At 39.9% G+C, this 10,625-nt stretch overlaps 1 protein-coding gene across 1 annotated transcript; it reads left to right on the top strand.

Moving 5' to 3' along the window:
* The first annotated feature begins 7,662 nt into the window (after positions 1 to 7,662).
* LOC138802179 (hemoglobin subunit beta-2-like) lies at positions 7,663 to 9,095 on the top strand. The gene is made up of 3 exons (XM_069985356.1): positions 7,663 to 7,767; positions 7,987 to 8,209; positions 8,939 to 9,095. Exons 1-3 carry the CDS (start codon positions 7,676 to 7,678, stop codon positions 9,065 to 9,067), a joined length of 444 nt encoding a protein of 147 aa, XP_069841457.1. The 5' UTR covers positions 7,663 to 7,675; the 3' UTR covers positions 9,068 to 9,095.
* The last annotated feature ends 1,530 nt before the right edge of the window (positions 9,096 to 10,625 follow it).

Here is a 10,625-nt window from a genome sequence, read left to right as displayed (position 1 = left end):
ACTCTGGTGTTGATTTTTATATAGGCCAATAGGCCCATAGATGGGATGTGCAGCCGTTCCTTTCTGTCCAGTTTCCGTAATCTAAATAAAACTCATTATTTTAAAAGAATAACATTCCTTAACCCTTAGAGGACCAGGCCAATTTCAATTTTTGCATTTTTGTTTTTTCCTCCTTGTGCTTAAAAGGCCATAGCACTTGCATTTTTTCACCTAGAAACCCACATAAGCCCTTATTTTTTGCGCCACTAATTGTACTTTGCAATGACAGGCTGATTTTTTTCATAAAGGACACTGCAAAATCAGCAAAAAATGTAATGCGTGGCGAAATTGAAAAAAAAAATCGCATTTCTTTTGTTTGGTTTTTTTTCATTTTTACGCCGCTCATCCTGGGGTAAAACTGACTTGTTATACATGTTCCTGAAGTAGTTACGATTACAACGATATGTAATATGTATAACTTTTATTGTATCTGATGGCCTGTAAAAAATTCAAACCTTTGTTAACAAAAATATGTTCTTTAAAATTGCTTACAGGCTTACAGCGATTTTATCCTTTGGTCTATGGGGCTGTGTGTCATTTTTTGCGCCATGATGTGTTCTTTCTATTGGTACCTTGATTGCGCATATGCAACTTTTTGATCTATTTTTATTACAATTATTCTGGATTTGATGCGACCAAAAACGCGCAATTTTGCACTTTGGGATTTTTTAACGCTTATGCCATTTACCTTGCGAGATCAGGAATGTGATAAATTATTGGTTTGGGCGATTACACATGCGGCGATAACAAACATGTTTATTTATTTGTTATTATTTATAACATGGGAAAAGGGAGGTGATTCAAACTTTTACTAGGGAAGGGGGCTTTTTATTAATAACAACACTTTTTTTTTTACTTTTACACTTATACTAGAAGTCCCCCTGGGGGACTTCTAGTATAAGCACTCTGATCTCTCATTGAGATCTATGCTGCATAGATATACAGCATAGATCGATGAGATAGGCACTATGATTGCTTCCGGCTGCTGCAGCCGGAAGCAATCGAGTGGCGAGTCGGGATCAGCGCCACTACGGCGCTGAGCCCGCACAGAGGAGGAGGTGTGGATCGCTCCACCCCACTAGACACCAGGGATGGCTGCATTCAAGTAATCGGATGCAGCTGTCAACTTTGAAAGCTGCATCTGATTACTTTATTAGGCTGGGTTCACACTACGTATATTTCAGTCAGTATTGTGGTCCTCATATTGCAACCAAAACCAGGAGTGGATTAAAAACACAGAACGAATCTGTTCACACAATGTTGAAATTGAGTGGATGGCCGCCATATAACAGTAAATAACTGCCATTATTTCAATATAACAGCCATTGTTTGAACGCAGCCTCAGTGGGCACGGCGATAGGACTGTGCCCGCTAATAGCCGCGGTCCTGGGCTACATGCGGCACCCGGGACAGCGGCGGTTCAGATCGTGGCCACTGGGCGGCCCCGCTCTGAACACATGTAGGCGGCCCTGGACGTACAGGTACGTCCAGGGTCGCCTAGGGGTTAATTTATTCATTTCACCTCCAGACCCATATGGGGTCTTATTTTTTGCAGCACTAATTTGTAATGAAATGCTACATTTTTCCATAAAATATGCTGCAAAACTGAAAAAAAAAATTGGGGGGGTGAAATTGAAAAAAGCTATTTTGCACAATTCAGTTTATGTGGCAAAACTGACATGCTATGTATGTTTCTCAAGTCAGTATGTTTACAATTATTTAAAGGCAATTTATACAACTTTTATTTTATTTTAGTACTTTCAAAAAATTTAAAAATTTAAAGAAAAATAAATGTGTTTAACCGTTTAAGGACGGGGCCAATTTTCATTTTTTCCTCCTTGTGTTTAAAAGGCCATAGCACTTGCATTTTTCCACCTAGAAACCCACATGAGCCCTTATTTTTTGCGTCACTAATTGTACTTTGCAATGACAGCCTGAATTTTTGCATAAAGTACACTGCGAAACCAGAATAAAATTCAAAGTGTGGTGAAATTGAAAAAAAAATGTTTTATTTGGGGGGATGGTGTATTTACGCCTTTCGCCCTGGGGTAAATCTGACTTGTTGTGCATGTTTCTCAAGTCGTTACGATTAAAACGATATGTAACATGTATAACTTTTATTGTATCTGATGTCCTGTAAAAAATTCAAACCGTTGTTAACAAATATATGTCCCTTAAAATCACTCTCTTCCCATGCTTATAACGCTTTTATCCTTTGGTCTATGGGGCTGTGTCAGGTGACATTTTTTGCTCCATGATGTGTTCTTTCTATCGGTACCTTGATTGCGCATATTCGACTTTTTGATAAATTTTTATTACATTTTTTCAGGATTTGATGCGACCAAAAATGCGCTATTTTGCACTTAGGAATTTTTTTGCGCTGACGCCGTTTACTGTGCGAGATCAGTAATGTGATTAATTAATAGTTCGGGCAATTACGCACGCGGCGATAGCAAACATGTTTATTTATTTATTTACTTTTATTTAAAACCTGAGAAAAGGGGGGTGATTCAAACTTTTATTAGGGGAGGGGGCTTTTTACTAATAACAATACTTTTTTTTTTTTTTTTACACATATACTAGAAGCCCCCCTGGGGGACATCCAGTATATACACTTTGATCTTTCATTGAGATCTTTGCTGTATAGTTATACAGCAAAGATCAATGAGATCGGCACTCGTTTGCTTTCGGCTGCTGCAGCCGAACACAAACGAGTGCCGAGCCGAAGACGGCGCCATCTTGGAGCGGTCCCCGGCCGGCAGCAGTAACGGAGATCGCTCCTCCGGGATAACGTCCCGGAGGAGCCATCTCCTCCATTAGACACCAGGGAAGTGCTGCATCCGGTAATCGGATGCAGCTGTCATGTTTGACAGCTGCATCTGATTACTGTATTAGCGGGCACGGCGATCGGACCGTGCCCGCTAATACCCGCGGTCCCGGGCTACAAGCGGCACCCGGGACCGCGGCGGTTCAGAGCGGGATCGCCGCGCGGCCCCGCTCTGAACACCTCTTACGGGCACATGACGTACGGGTACGTCATGCGTCCTTAGGGTAGATTCACACGTACCGTTTCGCAACAGATCCGCAGCAGATTTAAATAAATAAACACAGCATCAAATCTGCACCATCAACTTTATTCTGATCCTTATAACACTTTTATTTTTTAGGCTACAGGGCTGTGTTAGGTGTAATTTTTGCAGCGTGATCCGCAGTTTTTCTCCGTACCACATTTACATATATGCAACTTTTCGATCACTTTTTTTGCACTTTGGGCAATCCCACACGTGGTGATAGCAAATACAGAGCGTTTTGCAAGAAGATATCAGTTTTTCAAAATTGTAACTTGGTTTAAGAGCATTGCTTTGGTTTAAGAGCTCCCTGTACTGGGTGGGAGGAGGGGCATGGCCTGCATAGGTGTCTACAGCTCTGTACCCTGACCCAGGAAGCCTCCATCACGTTCCAAATCATAGCAGATCCACTTCCTTCCTACTTCATGCTACCTGCAGTTTCTGTCAGCCCTTGTTTCCCATCCTCTCCATTCCTGCTAAAATATGCCTGCACTTAAACTCAGCCATGCACTTACACTCAGCTATACACACTGCTGTATAGAAAAGTCTCTGTCACTGTCCTCCTGCGCAGCTCTGTGATTCTCACTTCCTGATTGGTCCATGCTGATTGGTCCATGCTGGTCCCTTCCCCATTGCTTTCATGTGACCACACAGACATCTGACTGCAGCCCTGCTTCTCTATTCTAGCCTGTTGTACTACACTACTGCATTATGGGGATCTACAGTTATATCCTGTATCTACAAACTGTTGCTGTTTTTCAGGTTTATGCACTTACTATACATTATAAACCATATGCTGGTTGCTATACTGTACAGTAACTTATCACATATTCAGCTGTTTCTAAATGTTTGTTTCTTCTGTTCTACATGTTATTCAGAATAATAAATCATTATTTTGGGAGTGTGGAACCAATTGTCTGCATTTCAGGAATTTATTATGGGAAAATATTATTTGGTTTAAAAGTGGATTTGGATTACAAGCATGGGCCTGTAATCCAAGGAACCACTGTATATATTTTTTGTTTATATTTTTTAATTTTAAAAATAGAAAAAGGGGGTGATTTAAACTTTTATTATGGGATGGATTTAAATAAATATAAAAAGTTTTTTTTCCATTTGTGTCACATACTTTTGTAGACCCCCCATCCCCAGATGAGTACTATGAGCAATACCATGATTGCTCATAGGGATCAAAGTAGCACATTTGTACTGCATTGATCCATTGTATCTGCAGTTGAATATTAGAACCTGCCTTCAGCAGCCCCTAACAATCGTCAAATACAAGAAGCCCCGAGGCATAGAAGAGGACATGAGCTTCCTGTAGTATGGATAGGCTACTCACAATCTCTGTGGGGAGCCCATCTGGCCACCAGAGCATCAATGAAAGGTAACCCAGGCCATTTAAACACCATTGTGAGTTTTAAATTGTTTAGCCGAGCGTAGCTGATAACATAGAGAGGGGTGACGTCATGACACCCCCCTATACCCCCTTACAGGAAACTCTATGTCATGGTGCTCATGGGGGTTAAAAATGAAACAAAAACGATTATTTAATGACACAACTTAAATGACACAATTCCCACAGTGTACTTTCCTACATTCATGTGTATGCTAAGTCATAGCTTTAAGCTCCTGGGCCACAGAGCAAACTCTTTGAGCTTCCCCTCTACTGTGAGCCATGTATAACATTACCTTTTATTTGATCGCCTATTAAAGCCCTGAAGGGTTAAATTGTGAATTCTATTCTTCAAAAATAAAGTTCAGAAAACCATCTGACACTAGAAGAAAAACAATACATTATTTAAATCATCCAATGAAAGTTGTCATGCTACTTGCTTCCCAGTGACAACTTATCTGTATTTATCTTGTGCCGGAATGAACATGTCTTACGGTGCTATGTAGAGATAATCCTGCAAGTTGCTCATATGATACCAGACCATTTACACATTCTGCACGTAGGCAACTAGAGAAGTGATCCTATTCTGACATCTAAAGAATATCTCTGTTGAGGCATGTATAGCAGAACTGCTTATGCGGGTTATATACATTATATACATGAAGAAAAAGATTGTGTGTTGTCCTTGTGCAAATATAGAGAATGAGGAAATATGTGATATATTATTGAGAAAAGGCTCTAGGGAATGGAAAAGAAAGCAATTTAGCAAATGCTTTGCATTATCAAAATTGCTTCCTTTTGAAGTTTGGCCCCTTGGTGTCCCTGTAGTGTTGATAGTGGTTGCCTATGTTCCTGACCACCGCTCTCTGTTCTGAGAGGGCCAGGTTGTAAGCCATTCGGGTGGTCGGGACCTCAAGAAGCAGTAAGTAAAGTTTTACTCCTCTTGAGCTTACACACGTCTCCAGGGCTTAAATTGTCCATGAAGACATGTAAACTCTGTGGAAGACACAGCCAATTGTCCAGCCGATTCATCCCGCCAATCCCAAGCTCCCCCGCTCAGAACCAAGAGTTTAGCAGGGACACAGCAGTGCTGAGAATTCCCAGCAAATGGGTAAACCCTTTTGACTATGGATTTGGGCCCAAAATTGCAAATCGGCAAAATCTTTATAATAGCTGCTTCATTTATATAATGGTGACATATTCTGGCAGTGAAGAAGCAGCTTCTAAATTCAGTACAATGAGACCTTGTTGGCTGCTTTGTATAGAAAGCTACATCTTTGTCTTAGACAGCTACTCAAAATGTAGGGCAAACTAAAGTAATTCTAAACCAAGCCAATACTGGTCTTTAGTCAGGTAAGTGGAAACTTGCTCGTCTGATGTGGTACTCCATTTTTTTTTCTTTTTTAAATAGTTTATAAACAACCTGAATGTGCATACTAATAGGTAAATTCTAGGTCAACTGCATTCAAACTGGATAGTATGTTGTATAGCTATAGAATGCGGCCATGCTGGTTAGTGTGATTTCAAGTGTAAATAAATCACCAACAGCAAGGCAACCCCACACCATCACACCTCTTCCCCCACGCACACAGAAGAAGCCTTAATTCCTGCAGTCTCCTTTGAAATGTTTTCTTTTTTTATGTGTTTGTGGCCTGAACTTAATGCAGCATTTATTTTGGCCACTAGTAGGCGGTGTTGTCATAAGTTTTCTAAGGATCATGCACTGAGCATTCTCATAAAAGCATAATTCATTATAGTTCTTTACTGTTCTTATTACTGCACAAAAATGTAAAGGTACAGAATTTTTGTGGTTTAGTTTTTCAAGCAAGTAACAGATTTTCTGCCACATTTTATACTACTATTACTGACCAAAAAGGGCTGTATAAGAGCCACCCCCTCTTGGTATAACACAGCATCCAGTGCTTGGTAATAATGGTACAGGCTGAGTCCAGGACATTGTGTTAGCAGAACAGTAAATGCTCACTACCTGGCAGTTATCCATATTCTTAATGTCCCATTGACTTTCTTACCTTTTCTATAACTTTTGCTGCCTGGGGTTTAGACGTTAGACTGTAATCCTTTTTTTTTTTTAAACCTGAGAATGTCTTCCCTCGAGCAGTGTCATAAAAAACTGAGAGCAACAGTCCCGACTTTCATAAAGTAAATGTATATGTGCGGTAAACAGACAAAAAGTAGCTACTAGGTGCCTACGTTCAGTACATTAAACTCAATGGACTTGCTGGTAGTGTCCACTGGTACACATAGGAATTTGTCACAATGTTGATCTATAAATGTATTGCCAAATCATGAGGTGTACAGCTCCTAAATGTGCGGTAACATACAAGCTATAAGAATTTGCACCCTTTGATCTCTGGATTCATGATTTTATGAAAATGTGTTTTTTGTGTACACATGTACATTTTATACAGATATACGTGGGCTATATAGTCCTACGACACTTCTTACATGTATAGGAAAGAGAAGTACAAGTCCTCCCTATATATTTTCCATCCCATTTCAATCTGCTTCTTGTTTTGGCACAAAAACTGCCATGTGTTTCCAGCCTCAGCCACACACTGGGGCATAGACCAGGTCACTATTAATATGGTGCCATGACAATAACATATCTCCCCTATTATAAACCCTTTAAGGGAAATAACTTAATAGCTAAAAATATATTGCAGCATCACTCAACAATTGTTAGCTATAAAATGGGAATTTCTAAATGAATGAATGAATAAATGACTACTCCCTTGTTGTTAAATTAAGAAAATAATGTGAACTTCAGAGCTCTGACTGGCATAAGTAAATATTTAAATACTTTTCTTTAGGCAATTACTATATGTTAAAATGTTTATATTTATACTTTGAATAACTGATAATGAAACTGTAATGGAAAGAAAACTGTGTGGTTAATAAAACACTAAAACGTGTGCAGGAACATTTTGGTAAAATGTATAAATCATAAATGTCTAAAAAAAAAAAATGTAAAAAAGAGTCACTAGCTACGCAGCGGTAGGTAGGGTGGAGAAGAAGAAATATGACACAGCAAAATGAAGACTGGGTGTGACGCTGCAAATTTGCTATAAATCAGGGCAAGGATCCCTAAAAGGCAGAAGCATCTTACTTCTCGCTCAGAAGCCTCTGCAGCCACTTACATTCACCCACCAACATGGTTCACTGGACAGCCGAAGAGAAGTCCATCATCACCTCTACCTGGGCCAAGGTCAATGTGGAGGCTGATGGCCTTGAAGCCCTGACTAGGTAAGCACATTACAACACATCATCCTATACTTTATCTGTTACAGTATGGCAGTGGTCATAATGCTTATACACACTCCAAAAGATTAGGTTAATTTATAAAAAATAATAATTCAATATAGTTTACAAGTATTTTTATATGGTTGTTTTATTTAATTTAGTTGCACTATGTTTTATATACCTACATCAACTGTAATTCTTTCTTTCCTAATACCTGACTAGGCTGCTGGTCGTGTACCCCTGGACCCAGAGATACTTCAGCAGCTTCGGAAACCTCTCCAATGCCACCGCCATCTCTGGCAATGCCAAGGTGAAGGGTCATGGCAAGAAGGTGCTCTCCGCTGTTGGTGGTGCCATCCAACACCTGGATGATGTGAAGCATTACCTGGCTGACCTCAGCAAGTCCCATGCCCAGGAACTCCATGTGGACCCTGAGAACTTCAAGGTATGATTTATTTATGCTATCTGTTGTACATAGAAACACAGGTTAATGTATAAACTTAAATTACAAGAAAAACATTCTAACTAGTTTTCAGTTATGTTAAAAAAAAACAACTTTTGACACGTCCTAGAGAAATATGAAAAGTATTGATCAGAGTCTGAGTGTTGAGACTAGGGATGGTCCGAACAGAGTTCGGTTTGGGTTTGTACGAACCCGAACTCTTGGCAATGATTCCCGCTGTCTGCCCTCTTCGTGGAGAGGGTGGATACAGCGGGCGGACCGCCTGGAAAACTGGGATACAGCCATAGCCTGTATCCCAGTTTTCCAGGCGGTCCTCCCGCTGTATCCACCCGCTGCACGGAGAGGGCAGACAGCAGGAATCTGTAATCGCTAAGAGATTTCAACACTCAGCCCTGAAGGGGCTATAGGCAGATTATTAATAGCAACAGCACACTGCTCCACCATATTAATTTACATAGACCTGGTTTGGTTCTACTGCATATGGTTTATTTGGTAGTAGTTTGACTGTTGTGTTTTTTTATACTTTCTTTCAACCAGTTGAACACAGTTTTTATTCATATATAAAATTAAAAGTTATATATTAGTTGGGTCTCATTAAAGGGGGCGGTTGTCCCCAGGCGTTTAGCCTGAGGGATTGGGAGTATATGTTATATGATATGCACTTACAGTACAATGCTAGAAGAATTTACTGTTTTATTTATCTATTTGCAGCGTCTGGCAGAAGTTCTGGTCATTGTCTTGGCTGGCAAGCTTGGATCCGCTTTCACCCCTCAGGTCCAGGCCGCCTGGGAGAAATTTAATAATGTTCTTGTGGCTGCTCTGAGCCATGGATACCATTAAATCCACTATGTACAACATACCTAACATCTTGATGGACAATTATAGTTGTCACAATGTGTAACTACCAATAAAGCATTGATTGTACAAATTTAACGGTCCCATGGGTTCATATTTTATTTAACTATGTCATGGTGGTTCTATGTGGTTATTTAATATGAATATATTACTGTCTATAAGCTTGATCTACGTAATATATAAGCACAGATATGTATCCATAAAAAAAACTTTTCCAACAAAAAGTAAGCAATCAGTTATTACCTTTTTAGCCATGGCTCGAATAACAACGTGAATCAGATTGGTTACTATAGGGGCGCAAAAGGGCTAAACAAAAAACAGTTAGGGGTAACTTATCATGTAACCCTATTAAAGAGCATTTAAAAGAAATTATAATTAAAGGGGTATTCCCAATTCAAAGGAAATGGGATGACAAGCTGACTGGATTCCGGCCACTAGGACCCCTAACCCCACGAAAACGGATGAAAATGATCCCCTGAATGAATGGCAGACACTGCGCTCCATCCATTCCTGGGACAGGTCTCCTCTGTTCTTGTGAATAGTTGGGGTCCTAGCGGTTGGAACCACAGTGGCCAGCTTGTTATCCCCTATGTTGTGGATAGGGAATAATTTGGCAATTTTGAAATCTCCCCTTTTTCTGTTTGTTTTGTAGAGAGCCTATAGTTTTAGTGATATGTTGAAAACTACATTTCCCATACTGCCCATATCTTCCTCATCTCAGTTGACCACCAACCTCTTATTCCCCCCTTTCATTCCACCTACTGAAAAAGTAAAAAACAAGTTTTATCAAGCACATATGCTACAAGGCGTTTGCAGTACACACAGTGTGGTAAAGGTCAATGATATCGGCAGCATGTGCACTTCAAGGACTTAGTGAGCTAAATGGTCTGCTCACTGAACATGTGTCAGAGCTGAATTGTAACCCTGCTCAATACAAGGTACATAATTCATGATGCACAGTACCTTGGCAGAAATCTGGCGTATTCCTGATCAGTCTATGCATGCAACATTGCAGACAGACACAAACTATCTTCCTTAGGCTATGTTCACATATAGTATTTTTGCCAGTCCTTTGGTCCGGACAAAATTATAATGGAAAGATTTGTCCCGCTTAAGTTTTTTAACCCGCTTCTGGTTTTGAAAAAAGACTGATTGAAATACTATGTGGGAACTCGGGGTGTTTAAGTACATACATTTACTTACACATTGCACTTTTGTCATTGACACAGGTAATTCATGGATGATGGGACTGTAAGGTCAATTATTTCTCTGTGATTTGCAATAACATCACAAGAAAAAGCAATACATATGACACAAACAAAAAAAAGGTTAGGAATATTAGAAAAACCTCACAAACCATGCATTTACAATAAGCCCTATGTGTCCCACTAGGTAACTCAGAATTACAGGATTAAGATAGCATTATGCTTGTGCACACAAAGGGGGGGGGTTGTTATCAATTAATGTAAGACTTCGGTCTTATAAAATGCTGTACCAGCTCCAGAGCAGGTACAGATTGTTTCTATGATTTGCTCCTACTAGA

The sequence above is a fragment of the Dendropsophus ebraccatus genome, chromosome 9 (genome assembly GCF_027789765.1).
Source record: "Dendropsophus ebraccatus isolate aDenEbr1 chromosome 9, aDenEbr1.pat, whole genome shotgun sequence".
Classification (NCBI taxonomy): Eukaryota; Metazoa; Chordata; class Amphibia; order Anura; family Hylidae; genus Dendropsophus; species Dendropsophus ebraccatus.
Note: the sequence above shows the minus strand (reverse complement) of the source record. Positions and strands in the feature narration are given on the sequence as shown.